We start from the raw sequence: 18,001 nt of genomic DNA, 5'->3' as shown, positions 1-18,001 counted from the left end.
TTTGAAATATTCCTATTAATTCGTTTTAAATGTCTTTTTGCATAATTTGTATTTTTTTGTATTTTTGTATTTTTAGTTTAAACAAAATATGCATTTATTATTTTACACAAAATGTTCCATACATGGTTTGATTCAGTTCTACTATAACTTTATTGTCCCCGATGGTAAACTTGTCTTGAAGCCAGGAAAACCACAAAACACATAAAGAGTGAACATTACAAATATTCCTTAATCATTTTATAAAATATGCAGGAAAAAGTGTTAAACCCCATTCCACAGGCTTCAATCAAACCATATACACCAGGTGATGACATATCACCTGTAGTACACCAATCCATCATCATCCAACCTAATAATTTTTAAACGTAATAGCATTTAACAAACAATTTAGCACAAGAGGATCATTTATTTTTTCTCCAACATCACTGGACCACCCACCTTACAACATCACATCCAACACCCACCTTACACGTATACATTATTTTGAAATCCCTGACCGGAAGCTTTGAGCGTCATGACGTGTATTCGACGGATGACGCTCTCGTGGGAGTTGTTGGTCTCCTGCCTCCCGTCTCCTCCTACGATACACGCTGCTGGTAACAAAGGAGACAACAGCGTCGGGATGGTGTGTGTGTGTGTTCGCGTGTGTGTGTGTGTCAGAGAATCGAGAAGAACCGGAGCCCTCGCCTCTTTCTCTCTGCGGGACGAGTTACGTTCAAAGTAACGTTGCATTAACGTCGCTGCTTTCGTTTTTTTAATTTTTTTTTCTTCGTTTTTTATCTTTTTATCTTTTCGCCAAAGCCAAGCATGTTGGACTGACAACACCAGAGCCGAATAACCGACGTGGAAGTACCGGACATGCCCGAACAACATTGGTGAGGTTTCCTTTATGCTTTAACCGAGATTGACAGTTCGTTAATTATTGGTCACCCGGCAGGTGAGGTGGTTTTTGCTCGGCGTTTAGTTTGGACGCACCTGCGCCCCGAAGGAAACCGCTGTAGCACTAAGGCTTTATTACGTCATAAGGACGTTGTCATGCCAAAATCTAGTCATTAGAACTTCTGGTATTTGGGTAGAAAATGTCTCGAAGTTTAAATTACAGTGTACAGGGGCATCGCTTATTCCTCTTTCCTCGAATTCCCACTCTGTGTGTGTGTGTGTGTGTGTGTGTGTGTGTATATGAGAGAATGTATGGGTGTGTTTACCCTCACCCACTTTTTCCGTCCCTTCTTCCTGTCCAACGTGGAGCATACACACATCACATTAATTGTAATGGTAGCTCTCTTAAAGCCCCCCCCCCCCCCCCTACACATTTTGTATAGACACTGACCCATTAGAGTCCAGAGCAGATGGCAAACTGTACACACAGACACACGCACAGAAAGAGAGCATTGTGTCAATGGGCAGCCCCTTCAAGCACTTCTGGGCTGATTGAAAGGGTCGCACCATATCTGATCACAATTGTCTCTACCGGGACGAATACACTTATTGGGATGAATGGCTGTCCCACTGACCCAGTCTGTGTCCAGTAGACTGGAGGAGTCATCATTCTGAACTAACCAGGTCAACAGAGCAAAAGGAGACAAAAGCAGGGTGATGTGAGGTCTGCTGGGTTCCGATTGAAAGAAAGTCTGTAAGTGCTCCGACACCCAACCACAACGCTGTTGTCTCCCCCCCCCCCCCCCGCTGTGTAGAGGAAGGGTTGAGTGAGTGCACACGCCCTCCCCCGTTTGAGGTTTACGAGTCGCCCCGTGGAAAATGATAAGAAAAGACAAAGCCGGAAACCTGGAAAGGCCGGAGTTAAACGCCCACAGGAACGTCGCCGGTGTCACGTTACCTGTGAGGAGCAAAACAAAAGTGAGAGAGAGAGCGAGAGAGAGAGAGAGAGAGAGCAAGAGAGAGAGTGTTGTGAAATGGTCAAAGTTGACCTCCTGAAGCTTCCCGGCATTCCTTCTATGCCATTTTTCTAAAAACCCCACACTGTTGTCAGTGAGCAAGAAACAGGAAACCTTGTCTGTCTTTCATTTATTTATTTATCAATTATCTCAGCTGCTGTGCGACCTTTCAAGGGCTTCCCAAACCGGTCCGACGAGCCGGTGCACTTCCATGACAACACCGGAGTTCCGCCTTCTTTGTCACTCGTTCGGTTCGCCAGCTGCCGTCGGACCCTAAAGCCTCGATTCCCACGCAGACAGATCGTGGTCCTGTTCCTGTTACGGGCATCATATGACGTTACTGGACAGCCTTTAATCTTTCACAACAAGGCAACATTTCGGGAGTGCCCCCGCCCCCCCCTAACCCCCCCCTCAGCACTCCCCTGATTTGATTGCGCTCTCGCACATTAAAGAATGAAGGTCAAATGAAGCTGCGGCGTCTGTAGTAAGCGTTGAGGTGAGTGTGTTCAAATGTCCCGTTTTTAAGTTTAATAACTTTCATTTTTAATAACTGAAGAGCGGTATCAAGCTGAGAAAAACACCACAATCCTGAGATCCGACCACCTGAAACAAGTGACTTTTAATCATCCAAATCCTTTTATTCGGGGCCTTTATTTCCGGTCAAAGCGATCGCCGGAGCATCCGCTTATCGTTCTCTGTGACGATGTATATTTCAGACGATCACTTCTTATGGATGACTCAGAAGATGACTAACCCTCCTTCGGCTGCATCAGCTGTTGCACACACACACACACACACACACACACGCTCACGCACTGAAGAGCCACCATGAGGAGAATCTGCAGCATGTTCCATTTGTTCGTCCCACAATGGAAGCTGGATATCGCCACGGTTTCTTTTTATAGACACTTCTAGGGCTGGGAGAAGATTCTCCTTGGCTGCCTTCATATGAACCTCAAGAGTGCTTGGAATGAGGACATGTGGACACATGGTGCGGGAGATTTTAAAGGCGTGTCGTGATTGTGTTTCGGGCGTAGCAGCGCACACTTCTGTTTGTTTTTTTTCACTAGTGGATATGGAGGTGAAGACCTCAGACGTTGTCGTCGTCGTTGTTGTTGCCCGAGCCGTATGAAGGTGCGTGGGCTTTGAGGATTGGCTCAAAGGTGAAGGATCACAAGCAGCTCGCGGCTACTCAAACTGCACAGGAAACGGTGGAGCGATCATAAAGGCACATGGTATTGATACAGTGGTTACCTATTAATTGAAACGCAGCAGCGTGTCATTGATCACGTCACGCATGCATTTGCATTAGTATTTGTGTTGCTTCACTGTGTGCTTTGACACCCGTGACCCGAGCTGTAGGTTTTGAAATAGTTTCCCTGTGCAGGTTGACGCTTTGCTGGGTAGAATCTGAGGCATCTTTGCGATTGAAGAACAAAAAAAAAAATCGACCACCGCGTTCTCCTTCACGGCGTCACCGTGGAAACAGCTCGGCTATAAAATCACCTGATTATTTTCTCTGTGGGAATGTGCTCTGCACTGCTCGCAGGGCAAAAGTTCTGAGGCCTTACCGTAAGGGGATACAAATCACACAGCTCGTAAATGTGATCTTGAGATTATGCTGTAATGCAAACAACTGAATTAAACTGTAAAACAGAAAACTGTAATTGCAATTCATTGAGACATTACATCTGCCAACGTCAAACTGCGGTTAAACTGTCTTCGCCCTTCGTCTTCCCTCATCAGGTGACGATGCCACGCTCACAGTGACCTCTGCCCCTGAAAGCCTGACCCCCCCCTGGGAGTCAAAACGCATCGTAAGAAGAAGCCTGCGGCCGCCATGTCTGTCCAGGAGACGCCGCGGGCGTCCACGTCTCCGGGCCCCCTCAAACCGGAGATCCCTCAAAAACCGTCCCCGAGAACCGTCCCCTCTCCCCCGGGGGGAGACGGCGGGAAGGTGAAGATGATCGTGAAGAAGTTCAGCAAAACGGACCTGAGAGAAGCACCGGGGCAGCGGCCCGCCGCCAATGGCGCGGCGGAGGCGTCGCAGATAAAGCGCTCCGGGAGGCCGCCCACGGTAAAGCCCAAGCCGAGGCTGCCGCTCGGGGGGGCGACGGCGCCCCCGCTGCCCGCGAAGAGGAGGCGGACCGGACAGAGGCAGGCGAAGGAGGAGGGGGGAGACGAGGGTGACGGCAACCAGGTGGAAGGAGGTCGTTCAGGTGAGCGTGGATTTTAGATTTGGGAGTCTGTTTGTGACTGATGGTCGTCGCACTTCCCTCAGTGCGGCGTGTAAGGCGTCAAGCAAGTTTACTCAACAATAGTACAAATATTTAGCACAGGATGGCCTGTGAGGGTAGTAATTATAATAATAGCTGTCGTGCTTCCAACCTCTTATGGTAAACATCACGAAGCTGAGTCAACTGACTTCTTAATAATTGCTTTCATTTGAAATAGGTTTTGTCTTACCGCGGCTAATCAAAGCTTTTAGTCAGCGGGACGAAAAAATAAATAATCAATTGACAGTTTTACTGACGCATCGTATCCTTTACACAACCTGCAACATTGAGACTGAAAGAAAACATCACAGTCTCCATGTGATGGTTTGCAAAAGCGGTGTCTCAGGACACTTTTGCATGAGAGTCGTGCGTTAACTGAAATCTATCTATTTCCATTACACGCGGTATAATTGATCGGAATGGGAACTCTCAGTCAGGTATGGTTTCCGTGAAGAAATACGAGCCATGAACCGGTTCTGTCAGTCAGCCGATGGCGCTTGACGTGTCATGTTCAGCTTGCTGTCCGTCTGAAAAAATCACTGCACAGCCGCCCATGTGGTGCTTTCACTTCCTGGTTTTGGTTCCACCCTCAGAAACTATAAGCCTTCGAAAAGGTTACATTCCCTGGCGATGCATCCACACTTCACCTGAATAGTTTGTTTTCAATTTGAGAACTGATTTATCAGTCAGTTTATGTACTGACAATTCTGAGAAAGTTCAGTCCAGAGAATGTTTGGTATTTGTGTCAGAAAAATGTTGAGATAGTGAGTTTTTTCTTCAAACCTTTTCTTTTCCTCCCATATGACCTTTATTTGTTCTCTCTCTTTCCATTCACCTTTTCCATTTCCTTTAGTCAATGTTTCAATTAATAATAAATAATACTTTGAATATTTTATAAGCCCACCTGCAGGGTTGTATTTGCTGACTCTATGTAAATACACCTGCAGGAGCAAAGTGGACAGGAAGCAGCTCCTATTAGCCTGCAGGGAAAAATAGCCTAAATGTATAGTGTATGTATTTTAAGCAGCATGTGATTTATTTGCACCAGCGTCTCAAAGCGACTCATCTGTGTTGCAGCGCCTGACGGAAAAGAAGTGGAGGTGCGGCTAGTCGGAGGCGGCGAGGCGGAGGCGGAGCACACTCACACTCCCCTCAGTCCGTGCTGCGACCCGGGCTGCAGCTGCGTGTGCCACCTCCAGCAGCCTGGGATGATACTGATATGGGTGCCCGTGGACACGAATGGTGGCGAGGAGGAGCAGGAGGAGGAGGAGGAGGAGGAGGAGGAGCAGGAGGAGCAGGAGGAGGAGGAGGAGGAGGAGGGAGGAGACGAGGGTGAGCCCTGTGCGATAGAGATCAGTGTGGAGGACGAGGAGCTCTCAAAGGAGGACGGCGAGGTAACGGCGGGGGGCGGCGAGGACAGCAAGCCGGAGTACGAGCTGGTCGACCAGCGGGAAGAGTGGAAACAAAAAAAGGAAAAGTTCCACCAGGCCTTGGACGTTGTGATCGGCGACGGCGCCAGGCGGCTCTCGGACCCGGGCCCCCGCGCCATCCTCGCCGCTCTCAACGCCGGCCGCTCTCAGTCCCCCCCTGTTCCGCCGAAGCGGAACCGGTCGGCCCAAGTCCACCGCCGGCCCACGCAGAACAACGAGGAGAAATTCAACCAGGACAACATCTACGAGGCCACGCTGCCGGCAGCCTACCCCGCTGCCAGCAAGACCGCCACGGCGGGCAAGGAGCAGGATGTTCCACTCATCAGGCCGTGCCAGTCGGGGGCGGAAGTCGCCCCGAGCGCGGGCGACGTGCCGCCCGCCGTCCCGCCGAGGATGCCCATCATGCACACGACTCCCATGGTGGCCATGATGCCCGTGCACCGGGGCGTCCTGCTGCCCCAGCCCACGCCGGAGGAGCGGCGCAACCTGCGGCCCTTGTCCTCCAGCAGCAGCTCGACCAGCGGGCCGGGCCCCCAGACGACCCCCCCGCCTTTGCTGCCCAAGACGGATCCCGGGAGGCTCAGCAGTGTCTCCATGCAGGCGCTCACGCGGATCAAAGGTGCGGCCCGAAAAACATTGTTGAGTAAAATTGAAGAAAGAATTGTTCTTTTTTTTCTGTGTAATGAGACGAGTTTATTTTCCTTGTCATTTCAGAGGGAGAAGCGAATGAAGGGGATAAGACGGATGGAGGCGTAGAACCGTGAGTGACGCCCCGACACTTCAGCCTCTCTTTTTTTTTCAATTTTAAAGACCAAAGTCGTCCTTTTTATGGATCAGTTCAACAAGTATTGTCTGTGTAGCTGCCACTAAATCAATAAGCCACACTGCTGTTGTCAAAACATACCAGCACACCAAATAATGTATTCCTACGCCTCTGAAAACGCAGTGTTTAGTTAGCCTTTTTAAAAGTATTCGGGTGGTCAGTCGTGCCTGAGTTGAGTAGATAGTATTCCGAGAAACACATTTTTGGCTTAGAGATTATCTGATTTGGCGACTTGAAGTCAACATTATAGTGTTTGTGTGATAGTGAAGTAATCATTAACTGTACAATTCGATCTTTTGTCGGATCATTTTCCCCACCTGTTTTTAGGCGTCCAGTCAGGAGCGGCTCCCTCAGGAAGATGACTTCGTTCAGCTGGGAGTCCCGGCTGCAGGACGGTGAGTCTGGATCCAAGTAAAGTCTGCACGTTGGCTTGTTGGCCACCGCCATGTCCGCTGTCATTCCGGGATCAACCCTGCGTACCCTCGTCTCTCCCCCTCAGAACCTCTGTACCAGACGTACCGCGCATCCGTCATCACCAAGGAGATCCGACGCCAGACGGTGTGCCGCAACGTCAGCAAAACCAGCGTGGACTACGCCATGGACAGGGCGCCGCGTCGCTCCGGGGCAGAGAACGCCGCCTCCGCCGCCGCCGGCGGGTCACCGAAGGGCGTCGCCACCGCCGCGCCGAGCCAGTGCACCCTGTGGCAGGACCAACCGCAGGTGCTGGAGTCGGGGGTTCTGGAGAAGCTCACTCCTGAGCAGTGCAAGTACCAGGAGGTGAGGGGAGAGAGAGAGAGGGAAATGGGAGATGCAGGATCATGTTTGGAATCGCATCTTAAAGTAATATTGTGGTGGGTTTTTTGTTTTTTTGAAAATCCACTCCGCATGGTCATATCGATTCATGCATTCCCAGTTTAAGAAAGCTTTTACCGTCAACTTTCCAGCAGCTTTTATGAGAGGAAAAAATCTGGATAAGTACAGGAAGTGAAATGGAACATAGCATTATACTCTATGTACAATATAAGGTAGAGCTTTTCGGCTCGTGGCGCGGAGAATCAAGTAAACGTTTAACCCAGGAAACCTACAATAACAAATTTAAGGCATCAATTAATACCTGCGTCTTTTTGTCGGCGGCAGAGTATGTTTGAGGTTTTGACATCCGAGGCCTCTTACCTTCGATCCCTGCGGGTCCTGATCGAGCACTTCATGAACAGCCGGGAGCTGGAGGAGACGATGATCATCAGAGACAGGAAAACGCTGTTCTCCAACATCCTGAGGATCCGAGAGGTCAGCGAGAGGTGAGAAACGGCGAGGGGAAGGACGAAAGGGAGGTAAAGGAAAGGGGAAATAGGCAAGGTGATCAAGCTCTTGATCTATCATTAGCTCACTGGGCCCAAAGAAACCAAGGAGGAAGGAAGGAAAAACAGTCTATTGAAGCCTGGTCATTGTCTGGATGCTCTTTAACGCCCGAGGCCTTTTTTTAACTGCGTCCTTTTCTGTTCGACTCCACAGGTTCTTGAAGGACCTGGATCAACACATATCCCAGGAAGTGGTCTTCCAGGACATCTGCGACATCATCCACTACCACGCCCAGCACAACTTCCCGGCCTACATCGATTACGTCCGCAACCAGATCTACCAGGATAAGACCTACTCCTCGCTCTTGTAAGGGAATATATTCACAAATACTGTCTTCATTTCGTGGAATGTGTTGCATTCATCCGCAGCATTGACCTTCTGTCTACAGGAAGAACAACCCATCCTTCGCCACGGTCATCGCCCGTCTCCAGGAGTCGCCTCAGTGCCAGCGGCTTCCCTTCATGTCCTTCCTCCTGCTGCCCTTCCAGCGCATAACCCGCATCAAAATGCTCCTGGAGGTGAGCGACGCCGCGGAAGTTGAAATGAATCCAGCGCAATTGCTGTTAATTACTGAGTTGGAGTGTGTTTTTTAAAGGGTGATCTTCTGTCCTGAGCCAAACTGCTAAGCTGTTATTATCTAAAAAGATTCCTCGACCTAAATTGGATCTTTGTAATAATCAGAATGTGAATTAAAAGTCTACTCTGATCTTTTTATGCTTTTGATTCTGTTTGCAGCTGTGATTTTTGTTTTCAGGAGTTGTCGTTTTCTCTCGTTTCAGAACATCCTGAGGAGAACCAAGGAGAAGACGGCTGAGGAGGAGACGGCCTCGAAGGCTTTGACTTCGGTGTCGAAGGTAAACGCCCCTCACTGTTCGCCCTCTCTTCTGCATAAGTGAGTGTGGAAATTAAACAAAATCTCAAAAGCTAAAGTGCTCTCGTCTCCCTGGCTCCCCCCCACCCCCCCCCCCCCCCCCCCCCGCAGATCATCGACGAGTGCAACACGCAGGTGGGGAAGATGAGACAGATGGAGGAGCTGTACCATGTCTCTCAAACACTGGAGTTTGACAAGCTGAAGGTAAACCCAAGCGCACACAAGAAATGGGTGCACAGCGCTTCAATGCGTTCGGACATTTATTTTGAAAAACAGCGGGATTCAGACACTTCTTTCCGGGTGTCTCCTCCAGGCCGTCCCGCTCATCTCCCAGACGCGATACCTGGAGAAGAAAGGGGAGCTGCAGGAAATGTCCAAAGGAGGAACCATCTTCAACATGAGGCCAAAGTTCAACCCCGTCTACCTCTTCCTCTTCAATGACCTGCTCATCATCGCTGCTAAGAAAGGGTGAGGTGGAATCGATGGATTTTAAACAGCAGTATGAGGCAGTGGGGACGGCAGTGTCCAAAGTCCCAAACAACTGTTTGATTGGTGCGAACTGAAATCCAACGTGCACGCAGGATGAATCCTGGCGACTGCGTCATCCTCCGACTTTTCCTCAAGCGCCATCGGGTCACATGCTGACGTTAGCGCTTAGCTCAGAAGAAGCGGTCACATTAGCGCGACTCCAGTCCAGACAATTGGGCTCTTTGTCCGGGCCGAACGTTTATACTTGTCAATCACATTCCGGCTCCGCAGGAATTCTGCAGAAGTGAGGGAGTGCCAAGCGAAGTCGTTCATCTCCGCGATCGAAATGTGTGTCAAACACACTGTTGCGTGCAGAAAGCTTATCTTTTTCTTACCTAATGAGGCAGAGCGGCATAAGCAGCCAACGACACAAACGCGAGCAAAGCGTAAACCTTGTTCAAGCGGCGTCTGGAAAACGATACGATGACACTCCACTAAATCGTGGTTTGTCATTATCCAAAATAGAGAGGAAGGAGCCATCTGATCTGATTCAAGTATTCCAGATTGATGGCAAAAATGATCACAAAGGAGTCGGATACAAAACGCATATTATACAAAATGCAGTTAAGAACAGGGCACATGGCACATCCACCCTAACAACTACAAAAACAACCCACTGGTCTTTTCACTTTGGCAGCACGGAGCGTTTTGTGGTGCTGGACTACGCCCACCGCTCTCTGGTGCAGGTGCTTTCGGCGGTTGAAAGCGGGGTCGCCGCCGTCGGCTCCCTAGAGCACTGCTTCAACCTCACCCTGCTGGAGAACCACCAGGGACGCATGATGGAGAGGCTGCTCAGAGCTCCCTCCCAGTGAGTAGATCCGGCCCCCCCCAGGAAGGATTTTAGGATTCTCCTTTTTTGTTACGGTCATGTTGCAGTTTTCCCTCTTTTGGATTGTAAGCCGATTGTCCCTGTGAGCAGGTCCGACATGCACAGATGGATGGCGGCTTTCCCGAACCCGACCAACCCAGACCAACATGAAGAAGAAGTGATTTATGAGGACTGGGGTGAGGACACACACACACAGTACACACATTGTGTGTGTGAGTGTAGTTAATTGTGTGTGTGTGTGTGTCAGATTGTCCTCAGGTGCAGTGCGTGGAGCAGTACGTCGCCCAGCAGGCGGACGAGCTCGCCCTGGAGCCCACTGACATCGTCAACGTCACCCGCAAAACCGAGGGTAAGAACCATAAGGGGGGGGGGGGGGGGATCTGTTTTTAAACAGACCAAGAAGGGGTTTAGATGTGGTTCCTGTCCAATAAGTGGAATTTGACACATTAATCGTATCCTTAACATCCACATTCCTTTGACTCTACTCGTTTATTCACCCTGACCCTCATAACCGCCTCTCCCCGTAGCCGTTTATTGATTTCTTGCATGAACACGACAGCATCCTCCAACCTTTCCCTCGTCTGTTCTCTCCCCGCCCCCCTGGTCCCACTGCTCCTTTCTCTCAGGCTGTTACGAAGGCATTCGCCTGTCAGACGGTCAGAAGGGCTGGTTCCCAGCAGCCAACGTCATGGAGATCACCAACGAGCACGTGAGGCGGCGAAACCTCCGGGAGCGCTACCGGGTCATGCAGGCGGCGAGCGTGGTCGCCAGCAACAAGGCCAACACCTCGCATTAGGACCAGAGGATGTTTAAATTCTTTTATTATTTTTTTTAAATAGACAAAGTCTGGATACAAACGCTTCCAAAAAAAAAAAGAAAGATGATCTTTGAAGTTGAAGCAACATCACAGCATCACCTTGTTTATGCTGCTGGGGGACATGCATGTGGGCATTTGCCTGCATGCATCCACACGATAAGAGGTCTTACAGCTGAAGGAGCTACGAAACTTTTGATCCGGAACAAGCAATTCCAAGAATGATAGGCATCTCAAACACACAAACATCAGATCGGCCACAGCAGAAAAGGGTTGGGTGTCCCAAATGCCTCTTGTAACATGATCGTCAAAGCCAGAATACAGGACGAACTCGTTTAGAATCAAAGAAATGAATTGTGACTCAAGGGATTTTTAACCAATTAGGACGTGCCCTCAAAACACAGAGCACACAACGGACAGGAGCTTTGACAATGCGAGTCCACGAGCCACTATGGATGAATACTGTAGCGCCCCCTGCAGCCTGTTGTCGATAAAGACTGGATGTTATTTGTGGATCATGTACAATATGTTGTAAATAGTGAGTGAAGGGGGACTATCTCCTTTAAAAACACTAGTAGTGATTTTATTAAAAATATGTTTTAGATAAAGGCTCAATGTTTGATTTGAATTTTATTGAACACTGATACAATAGTTACAAAAAACGGGAAACTTTTGAAGTGACGAGCACAATTCTCATTCTGGAACGTTCTGGTGAACACCAAGAATAAAACATAAGCCAACAGTGCAGAGAACCCTCAACTGGTTGTTTCCACAGTGGCAAAGAGTAAGTAAACTAGACCCTCCGGTTCGGATGGGCCTCTAGATCTGCTCCCTCTGCGCCGGGGCCGAAGCCGCTCACGAGGGTGTCCGCTGCCTCCAGCTCCAAAACCGACCAAAACTCCCCGCGCTGCAGCCAGCCAGCCTCTCCCGCACGTGGCACCCCGCTGCACAGGGGCCGAAAGGCTCCCGTGAGGGCCCCACCGCTCCGGAGGGGGGGCTCTTCTTCTTGTTCTTGGTGGTGCAGTTTCAGGAGATTAGTAACGGCCTGGTCCTCCTCCTGGGTAAGCTGGACGACGACCCGCCTGGGCCCCGCGGTGTTTACCCTCAGGGAGAGGCTGCCCAGGTCCCTGGTGGGGTGCGATCCCGATCTGAACGGGTCGGGGCGGCTCGGCGGCGCTGGGAAGGCGGACATGACTGGTGGCGGGGTGTTGAGCCGGAAGCAATCGAGAACCTGATGGGGAGAGTTGAGGGAGGTTTGAATAAAGGTGTAAATGGGGGGAGAAGAAAGAGACAATGTCCAATTACAGGAAGAATGCTTCTTGCTTTCTGTGCTGCCATCATATTCATCCATGGATTTCTTGTTGCTTTTACAAAACAGTATCGTTCTAAACATGAACAGCTCCACTGCCAAAACAAACGGCCTCCTCTATGGCCCTCAGTCTCAATTTCCTCTGCCGCCCCCCCCTGGACCGGCTCTAATCTGTAGTCTGAGCCAATGTTATTAAACTCTAACCCTCCACCTTAGCTCAGTATTGAAAGAGTAAAGAATGAGTCACATGTCCATAAATGGTGTTTACCTTGGTTACAGTGTCTATTGATGAGGGTTCTTATAAGTTTGACCAGTATTTCCAATTTGTTCAAACATTTGTCCAAACAGTCTTTCGATAGAAATGTCATTGCACTTCCAATACCGTTACATTTATTGTGGGAAACCGTATGTCAGAAGTTTAAGGGGTTTGATTGAGCCAGTTTTACCTTCAACTCAGCGTGCACGATGGGGACCCTCCTCCCACTGCTCATGGTGGGATCGGTGTAGAACAACTCTGCTGGGGTGATGACGGGCACTGGTGGGAGAGGACACGTCTCAAGAGTCGGATCAAGCATTCGGATCGGGGACGGGGGGGGGGGGACCCGACTTACGCGTTGGGTTGCGGCGGTCGGTGCGATGGTGCGCAAAGGCCGCAGCCACGTACACGGGGACGAAGGAGGGATGGCGCAGGGTTCTGGTGGAGAGAGGAGGCACCGTGGGTCGCCTGGAACTCTGAGGAGAAACGTGGCCACGTGATGGACTTTCGTCGTCTCGCGCACAGGTAAATGTTCGGTTGGCGAGATAGAAGAGGTGGGGGGGGGGGGGGGTAGCGAACTCACGTGTCCTTCATTATGGTCCATGGTGTACTTCCCTGCTCGACTTTGTAGCCTTCAGTCGAAAAAGTTCAGGTCGCTTACCCACTTAAAGTACAGAATCAGTGTTTGGTGCCTTGTATCGGCCCGCTGGTGGCAGAGCGCGTCCCCCTGTTGTATCAACTAGACCCCGGTCATGTGACTGGATTTATGAACACCGGTCAGCTGTTGCAAATATTACTTTTACAAACTGAAAGTTTTGACCAGCTGTTCTAATTTGAGCCCCCTCAACTCACGTCTCACATTAAGTGCATTATTCTGATGGAGGTTCAGATCAGGAAGTATTTAGATGACCATTTTAATAAAGGCAAGAGCACGGAATGAATGTTCTGTCGGGAGTTGCTCTTCAGATGAAACATACCGGAAGGCAATTTAACACAGCACCAATTTAGTAAGTAGGTTATTGCACAGCATCTATTTGGATACTTAACTGCGCAGTAACATACAAACTGTTCCTGAAAAGATCACCCATGATAATAAAGTCGACAAAAAAAATTAAGAAAAATAGCTTTATTAAAGTCAAAATTTGTCTTTTAAAATTAAGACATCCTTCAAATTTCAGCAGGAGTCCTTTTAGTTCTCATGGATCGGGGTGCTCCTGTAAAGTAAAGTTAGTAAGTAAGTAAGTACACTTTTGAATACAGGTTTTAAATGTTACATGCTCACCTTTTCTAAAAACACTTGCAAAATTGTGAAATTTTGAAACTTTGTAGCGAGCAGGGGGTTGCAGGGCTGACATGTACGAGACTGGGTAAACTGGTCCGGTTTGAAGTGGTGCAATGGGCCTCATGGTGAAACCGTGCAGACCTACGGCACAGAAAGAAATGTAACCCGACCATGAGCAATAACTGCATGGTCATGACTTGACAAGTAGGGGAAAAAAAGAAAATACCTTCAGGGGGCTCCTTGGTGTGGATAATTCTGCCAATTCCAGCAACGTCAGACTCAAACTTGTGCGCCGAGAAGAGGCGATGCAGACTAGCCACAGGATACGTGCACTGAACGAGCACCCTGCAAGAAACGTGTTATGCCCATCCAGTATTTTTCCCCCCCCACAGTGCATCACTTAACACAGCTTTGAGATACATACCTCTCAGTGGCATCACCAGAAAACACGTTACCCTTACTGAGGTACATCTTGCTGCTGTAGAAAATCTCATTTTGATAAGTCACATTTCCCTTGCCAAGCTTAAAAAAAAATAAAAAAGGCATGAGATTAATATCAGTCATCGGTTCAATGGCCGCAACGGTGCAAAACACTGCAGCAGCACCTTGATCGAGGAGCCGCAGCTGTTGACGGGATAGGAGAACAGCGCCCTGGTGCCGTCAGTCTCTCTGGGCTCACAGTATTGGTCGACCAGGTGGGTTTCAGCAGGAACGCCTCCCGCCGGGAGGGCCAGAGACACGTCCGCCACCACGGTCATCGTCCCGTCGGTGGAACACACTGGAGAAAGATGGCGGCCCGACCGCTTAGTCAACTGCACAGACGCGCCGCTCGCTCTCAAACGCCACCACAACGGCAGCGCTTACCGATGAATTCGGCAGTGGAGAAAAGACACGTCTTGACTGTTGCGCTCTCGATCTGAGTCTTGTGATCCCGCACCAGGAGCCCGAAGGAGCCGAAGAAGCCCTGCAAAGAAACGTCCTGGAACAGAAACACGCAGACGAAAGGTCACTCGTCTGCCATGTTCAAAAGGGTCAACTGAACAGGCGCCTGCGTCGTCGTCGTTGGGGGAACTCGCTCACCCTGTACGCGAAGCCGTCGGAGAAGAGCGGCACCCTGAGGAGCAGACTCTGGCCATCGTCGCTCAGGTTGTAGCCGCGCTGGTCCGCAAGCTCGGGCGTCAGCAGGTCGCCGCCGACGCTGATCTCCCAGAGGTAGTCAGAGGGCCGGCGCTCCAGGTGGAAGCCGACGCCGGACTCAGAGCAGGTGGTGACAAAGGTTGGAGGCGCTGTGAGGAACGCAAAATCACAGCGGCTGCTGCTCACTGCAAACATGGATGACTGTGTGCGCTAAACGTTTAACGTGGAAGCCTTACAGAACAAGGCCTCGATGGACGCCAGGCGGTAGAAGAGCTCGTTCTCTGGCAGAACTGAGAGAGTGAAGTTTATGTCCAGCCGATATTTAAGTGCTGCCACCGGAACGAACTAGAAGGGGCAAAGAAAAATATATTTAATCAAGCCTGTGCCCATGTGACGAGGCCCTACGCTCAAAATAACCTTTTACCTTCTGCACGACGAGGGGGTCTTCAAAGGGGACCTTCAGGGTGTATCCACCAGTGTTGTTGGGGTGAACAACCTTGGTGAGCGAGTAGGCGCTGGTGTTGGGGAACGGCGCCGCGAATTCTTGCCCGTTCATACAAACCGCCAACAGCTCCACATCCTCTGGGACGTCGCCGAGGTAGACTGTGAAGGCGCGTTCGGCAACGGCCGTTCGGTTGGCGGCGAAAACGGGGCACGGCAGCAGCGGCGTGGAGAGGCTCCTCTGAAATCGCACTCGGGTTGCCACGTGATCCTCGGACAGGATTTGCTCCAAGTACAGATGAAACACGTAAAACTGGTAGAGGCCGCCGGCCACGAGGCTCTGAAACAGATGCAGGCGGAATGCGTTTTTACCTGGTCAGAAGGCAGCTGACAATCAAGACCATCACCATTAGCTACTTGGTCTTCTCACCTTCCTGTAGCCTCCTTCAGCATTATAGGGGATGCTGATGTGGACGGTGACGTTATCCTTCTCCACAACGAAGCCTCGCTTCTCCGCGACCGCCTGTTCAACAAGGTCGCCGTTGAGGCCCACGTTGAGTCGTCTTTCACAGCTGCTCCTGCACACCTCTGGAGCTTCCCACAGAATTAAGCCGCCAAGCTCATCGTAAAATCCTTCATCTGGTGGGACAGAAGACCATTATAGGGCTACTTTTACATCAAGGGGCGAAGCAACGCGACAAGAGGTTGCAATACAGACCAACGGAGCAAGCAACCGCCAGGTCGACCATCAAGACGATCCAGCTTTGTCTGGAGAATAGAGTTGCGTGGACCTCCTCTACCGGAACACCGTTCACCTGGAGAAAGGAAGCAAACTTGAAGACCCCCACCCCCTCCCGACGCGTTTGACCTCAACGTCACAAGTCAGATTCGTGCACGTCACCTCGGTGCTGAACGAGTCCGGCTGTCCGTACGGAGCGCGGAACACCAGCCTCCCCGACGTCAGGTCGAACGCGTAGCCCTGCTTGCGAGCTGCCGAGAGGTTCATGGGCATCAACTGCTCCTCGTGCCTGTGGAACATCACCTGCCAATCTGAGGTGGTGGAGCCACGGACCTGAGAGGAGATCGAATAAATATGAACATTTAATGCAGTATTTGACTGCACCGAGTAAGGAAATTGGCAGCATATTTAGACCTACAGTTTCGACATCACTCCAGTCATCTACCGTCTGAGGAAGACATTTGATTTCACTCCTGACGGAAACCTGGTGAAGAAAAAAAAAATAATCATCATGAGTCTGTAACAACTAAATCAAAACAAAAGCAACTTACCTCCATGTAGTTTTCTTCACAAGTAACTTCTCTCGGAGACCAGGGGAGAGAGGGGGAACAGGTCTGGTTCAGAGCAAAGCTTTCCTCCTTTCCCTTACGGGTAGCAACCAAGTTGAACTTAAAAGTGAAGACTTTATCATCCTGAAAGAGCAAAGTGTAAAACAGCTTATGTGTACAGTTTAAAAAAAATAAATAATAATAAAAACTTTAATCCCTTTAGTACACACCTGGTTGTCAGTGTCACAGCTAAAGTAAGAGGCCCGGAGCTCCACGCGGCCGGCTAGAGGCAGAACACGGACGGTGTAGCCGCACTGCGCTGCGTACTGCTTTGTGATGGCGCGCACACCTGTCCCACCTGGATAAAAAAACACGACATGAGGAAGGCACAGTCTGGAATTGAAAAGGGGGTGTGGGGGGGCTACGAATGGTACTTGAGAAATGCTTACCAACAGCCTGAAAGAGGGGGTCCGCCCCAGCGAAGGAGAGATTCACGGCTATCATGAAGTACCGATCACGACACTCCATGCGGAGGGCTCCTGTGAGAGCAAGCGGGAAGGCGGTCAAAACGCGGAGAGGCCATCGGCCGTTGTAGCTCAGCGAGCCAAATGTTAATTACCTTTCGGGACTCCAGAACATTTTGCCGCGGACCAGACGGACAAGAGTGAGACAACACTGGAACACAAAAAACCCACAAAGTCTCACGCATGCAAAAAGTCAAAGGTCAGCTCCAAAAGAAAATACTCACCTCAGGCAGAACCCAAAAGCCATTGCACAGGATAAATCAGCAGTGTCTAAAGATTAGCCTCGCTGCTAACAAACTACACCTGCCACCAAACAACCGTGCGCACCCCCCTACTCGCTCAGTGTCCAACCCAACTCAAGTGTCATCACCTCTGCTCTTCAGGCTTTTAAAGGGGTCCATCAGCCTGCGACTGAGGGGCTTGATTGCTAACGAGGCGCACACACGCGCGTGCGTGGCCAGAGGAGCCCGAGGGCGAAGAGACTGACATTCGAGAGCGTGAAATAGCAGACACCCGCCACACGAGGCCCGAGATACGCGTCAGGGGAAAGGCTGTCTGGGTAGTTTGTGCACAGGCTCATGAGGTTTTTTCCCAGGTTTGGGCTTTTGTTGATTTTTTGCTTTTAAAGTTCTCCTCCTGATTTAATCGGATCAGATCTGGTCTCCTCGGTGTGCACCTTAACCCTGACCTTCACTCTCCCCTCCTGCAGGCCGATCTCCCACCCCCCTCTTTAATTTTTTAGACTCTTTCTGAGTTTGGCCGTTCTCTCCGATGGTCAGGCGTCCCTGAACGCACCGTGGACTAATGCTGGCAGGTCATAAGGGAAAGGCCACAGCAGGTCAGACCCCTCGGCTGTAGCCTCATCTGTAGATCTACGCTTCTAATGACGTAAAACAGCAAGATGGTGTTGTGGGGGAATAGTCTTGATTCCTTTAGATAT

The 18,001-nt window shown here is 50.3% G+C and overlaps 3 protein-coding genes across 3 annotated transcripts; 1 reads left to right on the top strand and 2 right to left on the bottom strand.

Moving 5' to 3' along the window:
• The first annotated feature begins 519 nt into the window (after positions 1 to 519).
• Positions 520 to 11,473, top strand: arhgef15b (Rho guanine nucleotide exchange factor 15b). Its single transcript, XM_037479034.2, has 16 exons — positions 520 to 875; positions 3,642 to 4,114; positions 5,249 to 6,220; positions 6,316 to 6,361; positions 6,752 to 6,819; positions 6,924 to 7,201; positions 7,562 to 7,722; positions 7,937 to 8,089; positions 8,172 to 8,301; positions 8,563 to 8,637; positions 8,766 to 8,858; positions 8,968 to 9,122; positions 9,820 to 9,990; positions 10,102 to 10,187; positions 10,259 to 10,360; positions 10,638 to 11,473. The coding sequence occupies exons 2-16, from the start codon at positions 3,736 to 3,738 to the stop codon at positions 10,805 to 10,807; spliced, it is 3,039 nt and encodes a 1,012-aa protein (XP_037334931.2). The 5' UTR covers positions 520 to 875; positions 3,642 to 3,735; the 3' UTR covers positions 10,808 to 11,473.
• A 145-nt stretch (positions 11,474 to 11,618) lies between these two features.
• Positions 11,619 to 13,158, bottom strand: LOC119222411 (uncharacterized). Its single transcript, XM_037479041.2, has 4 exons — positions 12,974 to 13,158; positions 12,746 to 12,866; positions 12,581 to 12,669; positions 11,619 to 12,056 (listed from the first exon to the last, which is right to left on the bottom strand). The coding sequence occupies exons 1-4, from the start codon at positions 12,992 to 12,994 to the stop codon at positions 11,619 to 11,621; spliced, it is 669 nt and encodes a 222-aa protein (XP_037334938.2). The 5' UTR covers positions 12,995 to 13,158.
• Positions 13,159 to 13,483: 325 nt separating this feature from the next.
• zpax4 (zona pellucida protein AX 4) lies at positions 13,484 to 17,411 on the bottom strand. The gene is made up of 18 exons (XM_037479035.2): positions 17,286 to 17,411; positions 17,157 to 17,212; positions 16,987 to 17,076; positions 16,768 to 16,895; positions 16,541 to 16,681; positions 16,408 to 16,473; positions 16,152 to 16,322; positions 15,969 to 16,065; positions 15,681 to 15,889; positions 15,234 to 15,590; positions 15,046 to 15,154; positions 14,753 to 14,958; positions 14,537 to 14,651; positions 14,278 to 14,450; positions 14,097 to 14,194; positions 13,899 to 14,017; positions 13,673 to 13,813; positions 13,484 to 13,604 (listed from the first exon to the last, which is right to left on the bottom strand). Exons 1-18 carry the CDS (start codon positions 17,306 to 17,308, stop codon positions 13,558 to 13,560), a joined length of 2,346 nt encoding a protein of 781 aa, XP_037334932.2. The 5' UTR covers positions 17,309 to 17,411; the 3' UTR covers positions 13,484 to 13,557.
• Between the last annotated feature and the right edge of the window lie 590 nt (positions 17,412 to 18,001).

Source organism: Pungitius pungitius, chromosome 1 (genome assembly GCF_949316345.1).
Source record: "Pungitius pungitius chromosome 1, fPunPun2.1, whole genome shotgun sequence".
NCBI classification, from domain to species: domain Eukaryota; kingdom Metazoa; phylum Chordata; class Actinopteri; order Perciformes; family Gasterosteidae; genus Pungitius; species Pungitius pungitius.
The sequence above is the reverse complement of the archived record's forward strand: the minus strand, read 5'-3'. Positions and strand labels throughout refer to the sequence as shown.